The sequence below is a fragment of the Mobula hypostoma genome, chromosome 8, assembly GCF_963921235.1.
Source record: "Mobula hypostoma chromosome 8, sMobHyp1.1, whole genome shotgun sequence".
Lineage (NCBI taxonomy): Eukaryota > Metazoa > Chordata > Chondrichthyes > Myliobatiformes > Myliobatidae > Mobula > Mobula hypostoma.
Window position 1 is genome coordinate 118,737,046 of NC_086104.1, and position 19,701 is coordinate 118,756,746.

At 60.3% G+C, this 19,701-nt stretch overlaps 1 protein-coding gene across 2 annotated transcripts in view; it reads left to right on the forward strand.

Moving 5' to 3' along the window:
• bcl3 (BCL3 transcription coactivator) overlaps positions 1-19,111 on the forward strand; it is a 58,447-nt gene extending 39,336 nt beyond the window's left edge. Inside the window, exons 6-9 of one of the 2 annotated variants that reach the window (XM_063055222.1) lie at positions 12,576-12,653; positions 13,282-13,449; positions 14,612-14,735; positions 17,526-19,111. In XM_063055222.1, the coding sequence (XP_062911292.1) occupies positions 12,576-12,653; positions 13,282-13,449; positions 14,612-14,735; positions 17,526-17,875 (720 nt within the window). In that variant the 3' untranslated portion in view covers positions 17,876-19,111. The remainder of the gene's footprint in view (positions 1-12,575; positions 12,654-13,281; positions 13,450-14,611; positions 14,736-17,525) is intronic. The other variant, XM_063055223.1, reaches the window with a different exon arrangement.
• Positions 19,112-19,701: the final 590 nt, after the last annotated feature.

Below are 19,701 nucleotides of genomic sequence, written 5' to 3' on the forward strand. Positions count from 1 at the left end.
AGAGAGGGTGAGAAGGGGTCTGTCTGTTTGGAGAGAGGACAGAGGGGGAGGGGGAGAGGAGGTCTGTCTGTGGGGAGTGAGGACAGAGAGGGGGAGAGGGGGAGAGGGGGTCTGTCTGTGGGGAGTGAGGACAGCGAGGGGGAGAGGGGGAGAGGTGGCCTGTGTGTGGGGAGTGAGGACAGAGAGGGGGAGAGGGGAAGAGGGGGTCTGTCTGTGGGGAGTGAGGACAGAGAGGTGGAGAGGGGGTCTGTGGGGAGTGAGGACAGAAAGGGGGAGAGGGGGAGAGGGGGTCTGTCTGTGGGGAGTGAGGACAGAGAGTGGAGGGGGAGAGGAGGTCTGTCTGTGGGGAGTGAGGACAGAGAGGGGGTCTGTCTGTGGGGAGTGAGGACAGAGAGGGGAGGGGGAGAGGAGGTCTGTCTGTGGGGAGTGAGGACAGAGAGGGGGAGAGGGGGAGAGGGGGTCTGTCTGTGGGGAGTGAGGACAGAGAGGGGAGGGGGAGAGGAGGTCTGTCTGTGGGGAGTGAGGACAGAGAGGGGGAGAGGGGGAGAGGGGGCCTGTGTGTGGGGAGTGAGGACAGAGAGGGGGAGGGGGGAGAGGGGGTCTGTCTGTGGGGAGTGAGGACAGAGAGGGGGAGAGGGGGAGAGGGGGTCTGTCTGTGGGGAGTGAGGACAGAAAGGGGGAGAGGGGGTCTGTCTGTGGGGAGTGAGGACAGAGAGGGGAGGGGGAGAGGAGGTCTGTCTGTGGGGAGTGAGGACAGAGAGGGGGAGAGGGGGAGAGGGGGTCTGTCTGTGGGGAGTGAGGACAGAGAGGGGGAGAGGGAGAGACGGGGTCTGTCTGTGGGAGTGAGGAGAGAGAATGGAGAGGGGAGAGGGGGCCTGTGTGTGGGGAGTGAGGACAGAGAGGGGGAGAGGGGGAGAGGGGAAGAGGGGGTCTGTCTGTGGGGAGTGAGGACAGAGAGGGGGAGAGGGGGCCTGTCTGTGGGGAGTGAGGACAGAGAGGGGGAGAGGGGGAGAGGGGGTCTGTCTGTGGGGAGTGAGGACAGAGAGGGGGAGAGGGGGAGAGGGGGTCTGTCTGTGGGGAGTGAGGACAGAGAGGGGGAGAGGGGGCCTGTGTGTGGGGAGTGAGGACAGAGAGGGGGAGAGGGGGAGAGGGGGTCTGTCTGTGGGGAGTGAGGACAGAGAGGGGGAGAGGGGGAGAGGGGGTCTGTCTGTAGGAGTGAGGAGAGAGAATGGAGAGGGGAGAGGCGGCCTGTGTGTGGGGAGTGAGGACAGAGAGGGGGAGACGGGGAGAGGGGGTCTGTCTGTGGGGAGAGAGGACAGAGAGGGGGAGAGGGGGAGAGTGGGTCTCTCTGTGGGGAGTGAGGACAGAGAGGGGGAGAGGGGGTCTGTCTGTGGGGAGTGAGGACAGAGCGGGGGAGAGGGGGAGACGGGGTCTGTCTGGGGGGAGTGAGGACAGAGAGGGGGAGAGGGGGAGATGGGGAGAGGGGGAGTGAGGACAGAGAGGGGGAGAGGGGGCCTGTGTGTGGGTAGTGAGGACAGAGAGGGGGAGAGGGGGAGAGGGTGTCTGTCTGTGGGGAGTGAGGACAGAGAGGGGGAGAGGGCGAGAGGGGGTCTGTCTGTGGGGAGTGAGGACAGAAAGGGGGAGAGGGGGTCTGTCTGTGGGGAGTGAGGACAGAGAGGGGGAGAGGGTGTCTGTGTGTGGGGAGTGAGGACAGAGACGGGGAGAGGGGGAGAGGGGGTCTGTCTGTGGGGAGTGAGGACAGAGAGGGGGAGAGGGGGAGAGGGGGCCTGTGTGTGGGGAGTGAGGACAGAGAGGGGGAGAGGGGGAGAGGGGGTCTGTCTGTGGGGAGTGAGGACAGAGAGGGTGAGAAGGGGTCTGTCTGTTTGGAGAGAGGACAGAGGGGGAGGGGGAGAGGAGGTCTGTCTGTGGGGAGTGAGGACAGAGAGGGGGAGAGGGGGAGAGGGGGTCTGTCTGTGGGGAGTGAGGACAGAGAGGGGGAGAGGGGGAGAGGTGGCCTGTGTGTGGGGAGTGAGGACAGAGAGGGGGAGAGGGGAATAGGGGGTCTGTCTGTGGGGAGTGAGGACAGATAGGGGGAGAGGGGGTCTGTGGGGAGTGAGGACAGAAAGGGGGAGAGGGGGAGAGGGGGTCTGTCTGTGGGGAGTGAGGACAGAGAGTGGAGGGGGAGAGCAGGTCTGTCTGTGGGGAGTGAGGACAGAGAGGGGGTCTGTCTGTGGGGAGTGAGGACAGAGAGGGGAGGGGGAGAGGAGGTCTGTCTGTGGGGAGTGAGGACAGAGAGGGGGAGAGGGGGAGAGGGGGTCTGTGTGTGGGGAGTGAGGACAGAGGGGGGAGAGGGGGAGAGGGGGTCTGTCTGTGGGGAGTGAGGACAGAGAGGGGAGGGGGAGAGGAGGTCTGTCTGTGGGGAGTGAGGACAGAGAGGGGGAGAGGGGGAGAGGGGGCCTGTGTGTGGGGAGTGAGGACAGAGAGGGGGAGGGGGGAGAGGGGGTCTGTCTGTGGGGAGTGAGGACAGAGAGGGGGAGAGGGGGAGAGGGGGTCTATCTGTGGGGAGTGAGGACAGAAAGGGGGAGAGGGGGTCTGTCTGTGGGGAGTGAGGACAGAGAGGGGAGGGGGAGAGGAGGTCTGTCTGTGGGGAGTGAGGACAGAGAGGGGGAGAGGGGGAGAGGGGGTCTGTCTGTGGGGAGTGAGGACAGAGAGGGGGAGAGGGAGAGACGGGGTCTGTCTGTGGGAGTGAGGAGAGAGAATGGAGAGGGGAGAGGGGGCCTGTGTGTGGGGAGTGAGGACAGAGAGGGGGAGAGGGGGAGAGGGGTAGAGGGGGTCTGTCTGTGGGGAGTGAGGACAGAGAGGGGGAGAGGGGGCCTGTCTGTGGGGAGTGAGGACAGAGAGGGGGAGAGGGGGAGAGGGGGTCTGTCTGTGGGGAGTGAGGACAGAGAGGGGGAGAGGGGGAGAGGGGGTCTGTCTGTGGGGAGTGAGGACAGAGAGGGGGAGAGGGGGTCTGTCTGTGGGGAGTGAGGACAGAGAGGGGGAGAGGGGGAGAGGGTGTCTGTGTGTGGGGAGTGAGGACAGAGACGGGGAGAGGGGGAGAGGGGGTCTGTCTGTGGGGAGTGAGGACAGAGAGGGGGAGAGGGGGAGAGGGGGCCTGTGTGTGGGGAGTGAGGACAGAGAGGGGGAGAGGGGGAGAGGGGGTCTGTCTGTGGGGAGTGAGGACAGAGAGGGGGAGAGGGGGTCTGTCTGTGTGGAGAGAGGACAGAGAGGGGGAGTGGGGGAGAGGGGGTCTGTCTGTGGGGAGTGAGGACAGAGAGGGGGAGAGAGGGAGAGGGGGTCTGTCTGTGGGGAGTGAGGACAGAGAGGGGGAGGGGGAGAGGAGGTCTGTCTGTGGGGAGTGAGGACAGAGAGGGGGAGAGGGGGAGAGTGGGTCTGTGTGTGGGGAGTGAGGACAGAGATGGGAGAGGGGGAGAGGGGGCCTGTGTGTGGGGAGTGAGGACAGAGAGGGGGAGAGGGTGAGAGGGGGTCTGTCTGTGGGGAGTGAGGACAGAGAGGGGGAGAGGGGGAGAGGGGGTCTGTCTGTGGGGAGTGAGGACAGATTGGGTGAGAGGGGGTCTGTCTGTTTGGAGAGAGGACAGAGGGGGAGGGGGAGAGGAGGTCTGTCTGTGGGGAGTGAGGACAGAGAGGGGGAGAGGGGGAGAGGGGGTCTGTCTGTGGGGAGTGAGGACAGAGAGGGGGAGAGGGGGCCTGTGTGTGGGGAGTGAGGACAGAGAGGGGGAGAGGGGAAGAGGGGGTCTGTCTGTGGGGAGTGAGGACAGAGAGGGGGAGAGGGGGTCTGTGGGGAGTGAGGACAGAAAGGGGGAGAGGGGGAGAGGGGGTCTGTCTGTGGGGAGTGAGGACAGAGAGTGGAGGGCGAGAGGAGGTCTGTCTGTGGGGAGTGAGGACAGAGAGGGGGTCTGTCTGTGGGGAGTGAGGACAGAGAGGGGAGGGGGAGAGGAGGTCTGTCTGTGGGGAGTGAGGACAGAGAGGGGGAGAGGGGGAGAGGGGGTCTGTGTGTGGGGAGTGAGGACAGAGGGGGGAGAGGGGGAGAGGGGGTCTGTCTGTGGGGAGTGAGGACAGAGAAGGGAGAGGGAGAGGAGGTCTGTCTGTGGGGAGTGAGGACAGAGAGGGGGAGAGGGGGAGAGGGGGCCTGTGTGTGGGGAGTGAGGACAGAGAGGGGGGAGAGGGGGTCTGTCTGTGGGGAGTGAGGACAGAGAGGGGGAGAGGGGGAGAGGGGGTCTGTCTGTGGGGAGTGAGGACAGAAAGGGGGAGAGGGGGTCTGTCTGTGGGGAGTGAGGACAGAGAGGGGAGGGGGAGAGGAGGTCTGTCTGTGGGGAGTGAGGACAGAGAGGGGGAGAGGGGGAGAGGAGGTCTGTCTGTGGGGAGTGAGGACAGAGAGGGGGAGAGGGAGAGACGGGGTCTGTCTGTGGGAGTGAGGAGAGAGAATGGAGAGGGGAGAGGGGGCCTGTGTGTGGGGAGTGAGGACAGAGAGGGGGAGAGGGGGAGAGGGGGTCTGTCTGTGGGGAGTGAGGACAGAGAGGGGGAGAGGGGGCCTGTCTGTGGGGAGTGAGGACAGAGATGGGGAGAGGGGGAGTGGGGGTCTGTCTGTGGGGAGTGAGGACAGAGAGGGGGAGAGGGGGAGAGGGGGTCTGTCTGTGGGTGTGAGGACAGAGAGGGGGAGAGGGGGAGAGGGGGTCTGTCTGTGGGGAGTGAGGACAGAGAGGGGGAGAGGGGGAGAGGGGGTCTGTCTGTGGGGAGTGAGGACAGAGAGGGCGAGAGGGGGAGAGGGGGTCTGTCTGTGGGGAGTGAGGACAGAGAGGGGGAGAGGGGGAGAGGGGGTCTGTCTGTGGGAGTGAGGAGAGAGAATGGAGAGGGGAGAGGCGGCCTGTGTGTGGGGAGTGAGGACAGAGAGGGGGAGACGGGGAGAGGGGTTCTGTCTGTGGTTAGTGAGGAGAGAGAATGGAGAGGGGAGATGGGGTCTGTCTGTGGGGAGTGAGGACCGAGAGGGGGAGAGGGGGACTGTCTGTGGGGAGTGAGGACAGAGAGGGGGAGAGGGGGAGAGCGGTCTGTCTGTGGGGAGTGAGGACAGAGAGGGGGAGAGGGGGAGGGGGGTCTGTGTGTGGGGGTGAGGACAGAGAGGGGGAGAGGGGGAGAGTGGGTCTGTCTGTGGGGAGTGAGGACAGAGAGGGGGAGAGGGGGAGAGGGGGACTGTGTGTGGGGAGTGAGGACAGAGAGGGGGAGAGGGGGTCTGTCTGTGGGGAGAGAGGACAGAGAGGGGAGGGGGAGAGGAGGTCTGTCTGTGGGGAGTGAGAACAGAGAGCGGGAGTGGGGGAGAGGGGGTCTGTCTGTGGGGAGTGAGGACAGAGAGGGGGAGAGGGGGAGAGTGGGCTTGTGTGTGGGGAGTGAGGACGGAGAGGGGGAGAGGGGGAGAGGGGGTCTGTCTGTGGGGAGTGAGGACAGAGAGGGGGAGAGGGGGTCTGTCTGTGGGGAGTGAGGACAGAGAGGGGGAGAGGGGGTCTGTGTGTGGGGAGTGAGGACAGAGAGGGGGAGAGGGGGTCTGTCTGTGGGGAGTGAGGACAGAGAGGGGGAGAGGGGGCCTGTGTGTGGGGAGTGAGGACAGAGAGGGGGAGAGGGGGTCTGTCTGTGGGGAGTGAGGACAGAGAGGGGGAGAGGGGGAGAGGGTGTCTGTCTGTGGGGAGTGAGGACAGAGAGGGGGAGAGGGGGAGAGGGGGTCTGTCTGTGGGGAGTGAGGACAGAGAGGGGAGGGGAAGAGGGGGTCTGTCTGTGGGGAGTGAGGACAGAGAGGGGAGGGGGAGAGGAGTGGTCTGTCTGTGGGGAGTGAGGACAGAGAGAGGGGAGGGGGAGAGGGGGCCTGTGTGTGGGGAGTGAGGACAGAGAGTGGGAGAGGGGGAGAGCGGGTCTGTCTGTGGGGAGTGAGGACAGAGAGGGGGAGAGGGGGAGGGGGGTCTGTGTGTGGGGAGTGAGGACAGAGAGGGGGAGAGGGGGAGAGTGGGTCTGTCTGTGGGGAGTGAGGACAGAGAGGGGGAGAGGGGGCCTGTGTGTGGGGAGTGAGGACAGAGAGGGGGAGAGGGGGTCTGTCTGTGGGGAGAGAGGACAGAGAGGGGAGGGGGAGAGGAGGTCTGTCTGTGGGGAGGGAGGACAGAGAGCGGGAGTGGGGGAGAGGGGGTCTGTCTGTGGGGAGTGAGGACAGAGAGGGGGAGAGGGGGAGAGTGGGCCTGTGTGTGGGGAGTGAGGACGGAGAGGGGGAGAGGGGGAGAGGGGGTCTGTCTGTGGGGAGTGAGGACAGAGAGGGGGAGAGGGGGTCTGTCTGTGGGGAGTGAGGACAGAGAGGGGGAGAGGGGGAGAGCGGGTCTGTCTGTGGGGAGTGAGGACAGAGAGGGGGAGAGGGGGAGGGGGGTCTGTGTGTGGGGAGTGAGGACAGAGAGGGGGAGAGGGGGAGAGTGGGTCTGTCTGTGGGGAGTGAGGACAGAGAGGGGGAGAGGGGGAGAGGGGGCCTGTGTGTGGGGAGTGAGGACAGAGAGGGGCAGAGGGGGTCTGTCTGTGGGGAGAGAGGACAGAGAGGGGAGGGGGAGAGGAGGTCTGTCTGTGGGGAGTGAGGACAGAGAGCGGGAGTGGGGGAGAGGGGGTCTGTCTGTGGGGAGTGAGGACAGAGAGGGGGAGAGGGGGAGAGTGGGCCTGTGTGTGGGGAGTGAGGACGGAGAGGGGGAGAGGGGGAGAGGGGGTCTGTCTGTGGGGAGTGAGGACAGAGAGGGGGAGAGGGGGTCTGTCTGTGGGGAGTGAGGACAGAGAGGGGGAGAGGGGGTCTGTCTGTTGGGAGTGAGGACAGAGAGGGGGAGAGGGGGAGAGGGGGTCTGTCTGTGGGGAGTGAGGACAGAGAGGGGGAGAGGGGGTCTGTCTGTGGGGAGTGAAGACAGAGAGGGGGAGAGGGGGATAGGGGGTCTGTCTGTGGGGAGTGAGGACAGAGAGGGGGAGAGGGGGTCTGTCTGTGGGGAGTGAGGACAGAGAGGGGGAGAGTGGGTCTGTCTGTGGGGAGTGAGGACAGAGAGGGGGAGAGGGGGAGAGGAGGTCTGTCTGTGGGGAGTGAGGACAGAGAGGGGGAGAGGAGGAGAGGGGATCTGTCTGTGGGGAGTGAGGACAGAGAGGGGGAGAGGGGGAGAGGGGGTCTGTCTGTGGGGAGTGAGGACAGAGAGGGGGAGAGGGGGTCTGTCTGTTGGGAGTGAGGAGGGAGGATGGAGAGGGGAGAGGGGGTCTGTCTGTGGGGAGTGAGGAGGGAGGATGGAGTGGGGAGAGGGGGTCTGTCTGTGGGGAGTGAGGAGAGAGAAGGGGAGAGGGGGAGAGGGGGTCTGTCTGTGGGGAGTGAGGACAGAGAGGGAGAGAGGGGGAGAGGGGGTCTGTCTGTGGGGAGTGAGGACAGAGAGAGGGGAGGGGGAGTGGGGGCCTGTGTGTGTGGAGTGAGGACAGAGGGGGGAGAGGGGGAGAGGGGGTCTGTCTGTGGGGAGTGAGGAGGGAGAGGGGAGGGGGAGAGTGGGTCTGTCTGTGGGGAGTGAGGACAGAGAGGGGAGGGGGAGAGGGGGTCTGTCTGTGGGGAGTGAGGACAGAGAAGGGAGGGGGATAGGAGTGGTCTGTCTGTGGGGAGTGAGGACAGAGAGAGGGGAGGGGGAGAGGGGGCCTGTGTGTGGGGAGTGAGGACAGAGAGGGGGAGAGGGAGAGAGGGGGTCTGTCTGTGGGGAGTGAGGACAGAGACGGGGAGAGGGTGAGAGGGGTCTGTGTGTGGGGAGTGAGGACAGAGGGGGGAGAGGGGGTCTGTCTGTGGGGAGTGAGGACAGAGAGGGGGACAGGGGGAGAGTGGGTCTGTGTGTGGGGAGTGAGGACAGAGAGGGGGAGAGGGGGAGAGGGGGTCTGTCTGTGTGGAGTGAGGACAGAGAGGGGGAGAGGGGGAGAGTGGGTCTCTCTGTGGGGAGTGAGGACAGAGACGGGGAGAGGGGGTCTGTCTGTGGGGAGTGAGGACAGAGAGGGGGAGAGGGGGAGAGGGGGTCTGTCTGTGGGGAGTGAGGACAGAGAGGGGGAGAGGGGGAGAGTGGGTCTGTCTGTGGGGAGTGAGGACAGAGAGGGGGAGAGGGGGCCTGTGTGTGGGTAGTGAGGACAGAGAGGGGGAGAGGGGGAGAGGGTGTCTGTCTGTGGGGAGTGAGGACGGAGAGGGGGAGAGGGGGAGAGGGGGTCTGTCTGTGGGGAGTGAGGACAGAAAGGGGGAGAGGGGGTCTGTCTGTGGGGAGTGAGGACAGAGAGGGGGAGAGGGGGAGAGGGTGTCTGTGTGTGGGGAGTGAGGACAGAGACGGGGAGAGGGGGAGAGGGGGTCTGTCTGTGGGGAGTGAGGACAGAGAGGGGGAGAGGGGGCCTGTGTGTGGGGAGTGAGGACAGAGAGGGGGAGAGGGGGAGAGGGGGTCTGTCTGTGGGGAGTGAGGACAGAGAGGGGGAGAGGGGGTCTGTCTGTGTGGAGAGAGGACAGAGAGGGGGAGAGGGGGAGAGGGGGTCTGTCTGTGGGGAGTGAGGACAGAGAGGGGGAGAGAGGGAGAGGGGGTCTGTCTGTGGGGAGTGAGGACAGAGAGGGGAGGGGGAGAGGAGGTCTGTCTGTGGGGAGTGAGGACAGAGAGGGGGAGAGGGGGAGAGTGGGTCTGTGTGTGGGGAGTGAGGACAGAGAGGGGGAGAGGGGGAGAGGGGGCCTGTGTGTGGGGAGTGAGGACAGAGAGGGGGAGAGGGTGAGAGGGGGTCTGTCTGTGGGGAGTGAGGACAGAGAGGGGGAGAGGGGGAGAGGGGGTCTGTCTGTGGGGAGTGAGGACAGAGAGGGTGAGAGGGGGTCTGTCTGTTTGGAGAGAGGACAGAGGGGGAGGGGGAGAGGAGGTCTGTCTGTGGGGAGTGAGGACAGAGAGGGGGAGAGGGGGAGAGGGGGTCTGTCTGTGGGGAGTGAGGACAGAGAGGGGGAGAGGGGGAGAGGGGGCCTGTGTGTGGGGAGTGAGGACAGAGAGGGGGAGAGGGGAAGAGGGGGTCTGTCTGTGGGGAGTGAGGACAGAGAGGGGGAGAGGGGGAGAGGGGGTCTGTGGGGAGTGAGGACAGAAAGGGGGAGAGGGGGAGAGGGGTTCTGTCTGTGGGGAGTGAGGACAGAGAGTGGAGGGGGAGAGGAGGTCTGTCTGTGGGGAGTGAGGACAGAGAGGGGGTCTGTCTGTGGGGAGTGAGGACAGAGAGGGGAGGGGGAGAGGAGGTCTGTCTGTGGGGAGTGAGGACAGAGAGGGGGAGAGGGGGAGAGGGGGTCTGTGTGTGGGGAGTGAGGACAGAGGGGGGAGAGGGGGAGAGGGGTTCTGTCTGTGGGGAGTGAGGACAGAGAGGGGAGGGGGAGAGGAGGTCTGTCTGTGGGGAGTGAGGACAGAGAGGGGGAGAGGGGGAGAGGGTGCCTGTGTGTGGGGAGTGAGGACAGAGAGGGGGAGGGGGGTCTGTTGTGGGGAGAGGGTGTCTGTCTGTGGGGAGTGAGGACAGAGAGGGGGAGAGGGGGAGGGGGGTCTGTCTGTGGGGAGTGAGGACAGAAAGGGGGAGAGGGGGTCTGTCTGTGGGGAGTTAGGACAGAGAGTGGAGGGGGAGAGGGGGTCTGTCTGTGGGGAGTGAGGACAGAGAGGGGAGGGGGAGAGGAGTGGTCTGTCTGTGGGGAGTGAGGACAGAGAGAGGGGAGGGGGAGAGGGTGCCTGTCTGTGGGGAGTGAGGACAGAGAGGGGGAGAGGGGGAGAGGGGGTCTGTCTGTGGGGAGTGAGGACAGAGAGGGGGAGAGAGGGGTCTGTCTGTGGGGAGTGGGGACAGAGAGGGGGAGAGGGTGTCTGTCTGTGGGGAGTGAGGACAGAGAGGGGGAGAGGGGGTCTGTCTGTGGGGAGTGAGGACAGAGAGGGGGAGAGGAGTGAGGACAGAGCGGGGGAGAGGGGGTCTGTCTGTGGGGAGTGAGGACAGAGAGGGGGAGAGGAGGAGAGGGGGTCTGTCTGTGGGGAGTGAGGACAGAGAGGGGGAGAGGGGGTCTGTCTGTGGGGAGTGAGGACAGAGAGGGGGAGGGGGTCTGTCTGTGGGAAGGAGGAGAGAGGGGGTCTGTCTGTGGGAGTGAGGAGAGAGAATGGAGAGGGGAGAGGGGGCCTGTGTGTGGGGAGTGAGGACAGAGAGGGGGAGAGGGGGAGAGGGGGTCTGTCTGTGGGGAGTGAGGACAGAGAGGGGGTGAGGGGGAGAGGGGGTCTGTCTGTGGGGAGTGAGGACAGAGAGGGGGAGAGCGGGCCTGTCTGTGGGGTGTGAGGACAGAGAGGGGGAGAGTGGGCCTGTGTGTGGGGGGTGAGGACAGAGAGGGGGAGAGGGGGAGAGGGGGTCTGTCTGTGGGGAGTGAGGACAGAGGGGGGAGAGGGGGAGAGGGGGTCTGTCTGTGGGGAGTGAGGACAGAGAGGGTAGGGGGAGAGGGGGTCTGTCTGTGGGGAGTGAGGACAGAGAGGGGAGGGGGAGAGGGGGTCTGTCTGTGGGGAGTGAGGACAGAGAAGGGAGGGGGAGAGGAGTGGTCTGTCTGTGGGGAGTGAGGACAGAGAGAGGGGAGGGGGAGAGGGGGCCTGTGTGTGGGGAGTGAGGACGGAGAGGGGGAGAGGGGGTCTGTCTGTGGGGAGTGAGGACAGAGAGGGGGAGAGGGGGAGAGGGTGTCTGTGTGTGGGGAGTGAGGACAGAGACGGGGAGAGGGGGAGAGGGGGTCTGTCTGTGGGGAGTGAGGACAGAGAGGGGGAGAGGGGGTGAGGGGGCCTGTGTGTGGGGAGTGAGGACAGAGACGGGGAGAGGGGGAGAGGGGGTCTGTCTGTGGGGAGTGAGGACAGAGAGGGGGAGAGGGGGCCTGTGTGTGGGGGGTGAGGACAGAGAGGGGGAGAGGGGGAGAGGGGGTCTGTCTGTGGGGAGTGAGGACAGAGGGGGGAGAGGGGGAGAGGGGGTCTGTCTGTGGGGAGTGAGGACAGAGAGGGTAGGGGGAGAGGGTGTCTGTCTGTGGGGAGTGAGGACAGAGAGGGGAGGGGGAGAGGGGGTCTGTCTGTGGGGAGTGAGGACAGAGAAGGGAGGGGGAGAGGAGTGGTCTGTCTGTGGGGAGTGAGGACAGAGAGAGGGGAGGGGGAGAGGGGGCCTGTGTGTGGGGAGTGAGGACGGAGAGGGGGAGAGGGGGTCTCTCTGTGGGGAGTGAGGACAGAGATGGGGAGAGGGGGAGAGGGTGTCTGTGTGTGGGGAGTGAGGACAGAGACGGGGAGAGGAAGAGAGGGGGTCTGTCTGTGGGGAGTGAGGACAGAGAGGGGGAGAGGGGGAGAGGGGGCCTGTGTGTGGGGAGTGAGGACAGAGAGGGGGAGAGGGGGAGAGGGGGTCTGTCTGTGGGGAGTGAGGACAGAGAGGGGGAGAGGGGGTCTGTCTGTGTGGAGAGAGGACAGAGAGGGGGAGAGGGGGAGAGGGGGTCTGTCTGTGGGGAGTGAGGACAGAGAGGGGGAGAGAGGGAGAGGGGGTCTGTCTGTGGGGAGTGAGGACAGAGAGGGGAGGGGGAGAGGAGGTCTGTCTGTGGGGAGTGAGGACAGAGAGGGGGAGAGGGGGAGAGTGGGTCTGTGTGTGGGGAGTGAGGACAGAGAGGGGGAGAGGGGGAGAGGGGGCCTGTGTGTGGGGAGTGAGGACAGAGAGGGGGAGAGGGTGAGAGGGGGTCTGTCTGTGGGGAGTGAGGACAGAGAGGGGGAGAGGGGGAGAGGGGGTCTGTCTGTGGGGAGTGAGGACAGAGAGGGTGAGAGGGGGTCTGTCTGTTTGGAGAGAGGACAGAGGGGGAGGGGGAGAGGAGGTCTGTCTGTGGGGAGTGAGGACAGAGAGGGGGAGAGGGGGAGAGGGGGTCTGTCTGTGGGGAGTGAGGACAGAGAGGGGGAGAGGGGGAGAGGGGGCCTGTGTGTGGGGAGTGAGGACAGAGAGGGGGAGAGGGGAAGAGGGGGTCTGTCTGTGGGGAGTGAGGACAGAGAGGGGGAGTGGGGGAGAGGGGGTCTGTGGGGACTGAGGACAGAAAGGGGGAGAGGGGGAGAGGGGGTCTGTCTGTGGGGAGTGAGGACAGAGAATGGAGGGGGAGAGGAGGTCTGTCTGTGGGGAGTGAGGACAGAGAGGGGGTCTGTCTGTGGGGAGTGAGGACAGAGAGGGGAGGGGGAGAGGAGGTCTGTCTGTGGGGAGTGAGGACAGAGAGGGGGAGAGGGGGAGAGGGGGTCTGTGTGTGGGGAGTGAGGACAGAGGGGGGAGAGGGGGAGAGGGGGTCTGTCTGTGGGGAGTGAGGACAGAGAGGGGAGGGGGAGAGGAGTGGTCTGGGCTCTGCACCACTCCACTCATCTCCGGGACAGTAAGAGTGGCTGGGACCTGCTGATCTGGAAAGGAATGTCTGGATTCGGAAGACCAGGGTTTATGAGTGAGCACGATTCGACCGAGATCTCCCTGGTCAGTGCCATTCTGCTCATTTTTAGGACATTAAGAGCGGCCGGACTGCACTGATTCATGCCGTGGAGAACAATTGCCGGGACCTGGTGCAACTGTTGTTAGAGGTGAGAGGAATGATTACCTGATTGCCCATCAATGACTGACTGATCCTGGCTGGATACCGGGCACCAGCACCCTGCACCCCCCCTTACTCTTGCACACAGAGCTCCCTCTTCACAACCCTGTCCTCCCTCCCTCACTCCTCACCATTCCACCCCTTGTCCCACACTGCCTCTCCTTCTGCCCTCTGTCTTCAACCCTTCATTCTTCACCGCCCACTTTTTGACCCCCCCCCCCTCTGCACCCTACCTCACCTCGGCGCTCAGCCCACCTTTGTCTCCCCTCCCTCTTCAGCCCCTCCCTCACCTACTCCAAACTCCTTCTCGCCCTCTTCAGTCCCTCCCTCATTTCTACTCCCTCTTCAGTCAATCCCTCCGTCCTCTGCCCGTCTCTGCCCCTCCTGCAGTTCTTTACGTGGTCAGCTGTGGAATAACATCTTCTCCCTCCTCTCAATGCCCCTCCACTCACCTCCCCTACCCGTCAACCCTCCCGCATTTACCTCCTCTCCCTTCCTCTTCTCTCATTCCTTCCCCTGCCTCTGCATTCTTCCCGTACCCATCCACTTTTTCACCTGCCCTTAACACCCATGCCCCCGCCTTCCCTCCCTCCTCGCTCCCCCGCCAACTGCCACAGCACGGAGCGAGCGTGAACCTGCAGACGTACTCGGGGAACACAGCTCTGCACTCTGCCAGTGGTCGGGGACTGATGGACATCGTCAAACTGCTGCTGAAGAACGGGGCCGACACCAGCATTAAGAACTGTCACAACGACACCTCGCTCACAGTGGCCAAGAACAAGAAGGTGTGGACACCTGTGTAGCCCAGAAACACCCGGCCCACACACACACATACATGCAGCTACATGCACGCATGCATGCCCGTACAGACATGCAGACAGGCACGCCCTCACAGACATACATGAACACGCAGACCCATGCATGCATGCAGACACACACACACACACACACACACACACACACACCATTCGGAGCTGGTGAAGGTGTGTTTGCTTGGGGTCATGGGTGATATTTGGGAGTAGGAGTCATGTCAATGGTCGAGGTGAGTTAGAATTCAGGTCTGGGGTCAGTGAGGTGGTGCTGGTTTGTTGGGCTTGGGTCAGGGGTCAATAGGCAATAGACAATAGGTTCAGGAGTAGGCCATTCAGCCCTTCGAGCCAGCGCCACCATTCACTGTGATCATAGCTGATCATCCACAATCAGTACCCTTTTCCTGCCTTCTCCCCATATCCCTTCACTCCACTATCTTTAAGAGCTCTATCTAACTCTTTTTTGAAAGAATCCAGAGAATTGGCCTCCACTGCCTTCTGAGGCAGAGCATTCCACAGATCCACAACTCTCTGTGTGAAAAAGTTTTTCCTCAACTCTGTTCTAAATTGTCTACCCCTTATTCTTAAACTGTGGCCTCTGGTTCTGGACTCCCCCAACATCGTGAACATATTTCCTGCCTCTAGCATGTCCAATCCCTTAATAATCTTATATGTTTCAATCAGATCCCCTCTCATTCTTCTAAATTCCAGTGCATACAACCCCAGTTGCTCCAATCTTTCAACATATGACAGGTCCTCCATCCCGGGAATTAACCTCGTGAGCCTACACTGCACTACCTCAATAGCAAGAATGTCCTTCCTCGAATGACCCTTCCAGGGTCAGTGTGGTGGGTGTTAGTTGGTTGGGTTAGGTCAGGAGAGTGTGGTGGAGGCTGGTTTGTTGGGCTTGGGTCAGGGGTCAGTGTGGTGGAGGCTGGTTTGTTGGGCGTAGGTCAGGGGTCAGTGTGATGTTGGCAGAGGTCCTAGCTGGGGCTTGGGTTTCAGAGGGAGGGAGGTCAGAGATTGGGCACCAGAACAACCACCTTAAGGTCAGGGATGGTGAAGTTGGGCATGCGTTCTGGGGTCAGCCTTAGACGACACAACCTCCACCTTACTGTGCCTTCTGACTTCTCCCTAGGTAGTCGATGTACTGAGGGGGAAGGCAAGCCGCCTCCCCTCGCAGCCGGGGTCCATCCCGATGGGGACCAGCGAATCAAGTGCACCCTCCTCACCAAATAAATCCCCTCTTGAGGGGGCAACAGGTCAGTGAGGAAAGAGGGAGCAGGAGGAGAGGATGGGATTGGGAGGGAGAAGGAGACGGGGAGGAGGCTTTGTGGCCAAGCTTACAGATGATACAAAGGTAGGTAAAGCTGAGGAAGCAAAGAGCCTGCAGAAGAGATTAGACAGATTTGGGGAATGAGTGGCAGATGGAGTACAGTGTAGGGAAGTATATGTCATGCACCTTGGTAGAAGGAATAAAGGCATAGACCAAATTCTATACAGGGAGGAAGTTCAAAAATCAAAGGGTGTGAAGAGCCTTGGTAGTCCATGTGCAAGATTTTCTAAAGGTTCACTTGCAGGTTGAGTCAGCAGTAAGAAAGGCAAATGCAATATTAGCATTCATTTCTAGAGGACCAGAATAGATGTAAAGCTGAGGCTTTTTAAGGCATTGGTTAAACCTAACTTGGAGTAAGTTTTGGGACCCTCATCTTAGAAAAAATGTGCTGGCATTGGAGAGGGCCCAGAGCAGGCTCATGAGAATGATCCCAGGAGTGAAAGAGTTAATGTATGAGGAGTGTCTGATGGCTCTGGGCCTGTACTCACTGGAATTTAGAATACAGGGGTGTGGATCTCATTGAAACCTATCGAATGTTGAAAGGTCTCAGTAGAGTGGATGTGGAGAGCATGTTTCCTGTAGTGGGGGAGTCTAGGACCAGAGGTCACAGTGTGAGAATTGAGAGACATCCATTCAGAACAGAATGAGGAGGGATTTCTTTAGCGGAGGGTGGTGAATCTGTGGAATTCACTGCCACCAATGGCTGTGGAGGCCAAGTCATTGAGTATATTTAAAATGGAGGTTGATAGGCTCTTGGTTAGTCAGGACATCAAAGGTTGCAGGGGGGAGGCAAGAAAATGGGGTTGAGAGAGAAAACTAATCAGCCATGATGAATTGGCAGAGCAGACTAAATTGGTGGATGGACTAATTCTGGTGTTCTGTCATAGTCCGAAGCCACTGGAACAGAGTTGGAGTGGGGTAGGGAAGGGGGGAGGGTGTAGGAGATGTATGAGGAGAGAGAGGGGAAGGAGACGTTGGAGGGAGGGGATGGGGAAGGAGGAATGAGAATGGAAAAGATGGGAAGAGTCTCAGAAAGAGGAGAATGAGAAGGATTGTAGGCTGGAGGTAGGAGGAGGGAGTTGAGGTAGAGAGGGGGTGGGAGGAAGGGGTTGAGGGATGGAGAGTAGGTGAGAGGAGAGGGCTGTGGGTGATGGAGGGGTTTGAGGGTGAGGCAGAGGTTGCAGAAGGAGGGGGTTGAGTTTGAGGGAGGGAGAGGAGATGAGAGGTGGGGTTTGAGGGTGAGGTGAGGTTGTTTGAGGAGAGGGTTGAGTTTGAAGGAGGGAGAGGAATTGGAAGGAGGGGTTGTGTTAGAAGGAGGGAGAGGAGGTGGGAGGAGGGGTTTGGGGTGAGGTAAGATTGTGAAAGGAAGGAGTTGAGTTTGAGGGAGGGAGAAGAGGTGGGAGGAGGGGTTTGAGGGTGAGGTGAGATTGTGGGTGTTGAGCATAATTGAAGGAGTTTGAGGGGACACAGGGTTGTGTGGGGAGCAAACAGAATTTATCTGCAGGTCCATTGCCCCATGAAAGTGGCCACACTTGTAGACAGGGTGGCAGGAAGTTGTGCTGCTCCTTGCCTTTCTCCGCTGGGGCTTTGAGTATAAAGCTCAGAAAGTCACATTGCTGCTGTATAACACTTTGGACAGGCTGCGTGGAGTCTTGTGTGCAGGTCTAGTTGCCCCTTTACACCAAGGGTGTGGGGGCAGGAGGGGCTCAGCAGGAACTGCCTGGATGAGCTATAAGGAGAGGCTGAGGAGACTTGGGTTGTTTCCTCTGGAGCACTGGAGGCAGAGGTGAGATCCAGTAGAGGTTTATACAGAACAGCTCTGTGCAGAAAAGTGTTAGGCATATGTATATATAGCTAGGGTGTTTCGTACATTTGCACAGTACTGTATTTGTCAACGTGCAGTGAAGAGTGAGTCTGCAAATGAGGCAGGAGCAAAGGATGTTGGGAATGGTGGGTGTGGAGCCCTGTCGGAGGGGTGTTGGACAGGTCGTAGAGAAGGAGTGCCAGGCGCAGGAGGTGACGTGTGTGTAGATTCACCTAGCCAAGGACATTTAATTTCAAACAATTGGTTTATTGATCATTGCAGAATGTCTCTCTGTTGCTTCCTGCTCCCTCCCTTCTCCCTTCCCCTTTTCCCAACCATGATTCCCTTCCCACTCTCAGTCCACAATAGTGACCCATATCAGAATCTGCTTTATCATCACTCACACGGGTCACGAAATTGTTTTTGTTTTATTTTGTGTGGCTGCAGAACTCTGCAATATATAAAATTACTGTCGTACTGGGCAAAAGTCGTCTAGCCTAAGACTTCTGCTCCGTACTGTATGAGGCAGAGAGAGAATAGGTGAACAATATCTTTTACGCCTAGGTGGAAGTATCCGACACCAGAAAGCCTGCACTTAACGTGAGAGGGGGTAGGTTGAAAGGAGATTATTTTTCACGGAGAGCAGTGGGTGGCTGGAATTGGCAGCCAGGGTTGGTGAAGACAGATGTGACATGCATTAAAGAGGCTGTCAGATAGGTTTATGGATGTTCAGGGAATGGCAGGATATGGACAGACTACATACAGAAGCGATTGGTTTAGATTGACATCATGTTTAGCACAGACATGATGGACCAAATGCCCTGTTCCTATACTGTACTGTTCTGTTCTGTGTTTTATGTTCTCTATTCAGTCTTACATGTACTATAATCTGTGTTCTCTGTTCTCCCACAGGTTCCAGCCCGGCCTCTCCCTGTAGGCCCCCTCCCCCCTCAGGATCATCCCCCATTGCTCTCGGCCTGCCTGGGAGTACGAGCCCCAGGGCTGGGGAAGGTGGGCCTGGCAACCTCTGGACACTGCCAGTGGTGGATGGACTCTCCCCTTCCACTACACTCTTGACTGGGGTCTACCTGCCCAGCCAGGCCTGGGGCTTCGCCAGGGCTGGGGCCTGTGAGGGCCTTTGCTCCGCCCATCCACAGGAGGGTGCTTGGGGTGACGAGCCTGGGAGAGCCCACGTCGGTGTGGTTTGGTCACCGCACCATTCAGAGGCAGGAGGGAGCTGCACAGGGAGGAGGGGTTGCTGATGGCAGCCTGACCAGGCCCAGGAAGCGGGCAGGGGGAAGGGAGGGGGGAATGTTTTACAGTCCAATGTCACCTCACTCGTTAGGCCGAGGAAGAAGCTCCTTCAGACAGGGGCCCCATGCTCCCACAGGACAAACAGCGATAGGAAGAGGCAATGGCTTTGAGTGTTGCCCTCCACCTCGTCCCCGTCACACTCCCCTTCCTGGCCAGGGACGACCTCACTCACTGACTCCATAAGTCGGGCCTCGAGGTGCAACAGGAAACAGGCCTTTGGTACAATGGGTAAATGCTAGCTGTTCACACCCCTCCTGTTCAGTTCTTTCCCTCCCACCCCTGACCCGGATGCTGAACCCTCGTCCACACACTGGGGATGTGGAGTGGGTTGGGGGGGGAGGATTCCTGGTGGCTGATTCCCTAACGCTGCACTTCTGTGGGGAGAATGCAAGGAAAATCCTGGTGGTCACAGGGAGAATGTGGAAGCTCCACACAGACAGAAGAAGCACTAAACAGCCAAGTCGCAGCTGCCAGGCCCGGGTCTTCTGTCAGCGTGAGGTGAACATCGTGTCCTCGGAACGGCTGCAGATCAAGAATTGGAGGGAATGCAGTGGGTCTGCCCCCATCTCTACCCCGTGACACGGGGAGCGTGTGGAACCGGAGGGGATGGTGGTCCCGAGAAATTGTGACATCGGGGCAGCGGAATGGACCTATCTGTACACCAGGAGGGACTGGAGTGGATGACGGTCCCAGGAACATGTGTTTCTGACCCTGCCTCGACACCCTGATAGACCTCAGTCCAGGGCCTGAGAGAGGTGCCTGGTGACAAAGTCGTTATTTTCATCTCCCACAACCGTGCACGCTGGCAGACGTTTGGAGAGTGGTTCACATCATTGCATTATGGATAATGTCCAGAAAATAGAATATGGATACTGTACTTAAGAGGAAAGTGTCCGAAACTGTAAATAATGTTGTAGCAGAAAATATTAAAGATTAATATTATCATGCACATGGTGTGTGAAAGGGATCCCATTTTTAACCTTTATACTGCTCTGAAAAGGTGCTGAGTGTGTGTGTCTAATGTGTGTGCGGGTTTGTGTCTGTCTGTCTAATGGGACCTGTGACTGTCGTATATGTGTGTGTGTGTCTAATGTGACCTATGACTGTTGTGTGTGTGTGTGTGTGTGTGTATGTATGTGCCTGTCTGTCTGTCTAATGGGACCTGTGACTGCCATGTGTGTGTGTGTGTGTGTGTCTGTCTGTCTATCTGTCTAATGGGACCTGTGACTGTCATGTGTGTGTGTGTTGTAATGAGGACCCGTGACTGTCGTGTGTGTGCATTGTAATGGGGACCTGTGACTGTCATGTGTGTGCATTGTAATGGGGACCTGTGACTGTCATGTGTGTGCATTGTAATGGGGACCTGTGACTGTCGTGTGTGTGTGTGTGTTGTAATGGGGATCTGTGACTGTCATGTGTGTGTGTGTTGTAATGGGGACCTGTGACTGTCGTGTATGTGTGTGTGTGTGTGTGTGTGTTTGTGTGTTTGTAATGAGGACCTGTGACTGTCGTGTGTGTATGTGTGTGTGTGTGTGTGTGTGTGTGTGTGTCTAATGGGGACCTGTGACTGTTGTGTGTGTATGTGTGTGTGTGTGTCTAATGCGACCTGCGACTCTTGTGTGTGTGTGTTGTAATGGGGACCTGAGACTGTCGTGTGTGTGTGTGTGTGTGTGTGTGTGTGTTGTAATGGGGACCTGTGACTGTCATGTGTGTATTGTGTTGTAATGGGGACCCGTGACTGTTGTGTGTGTGTTGTAATGGGGACCTGTGACTG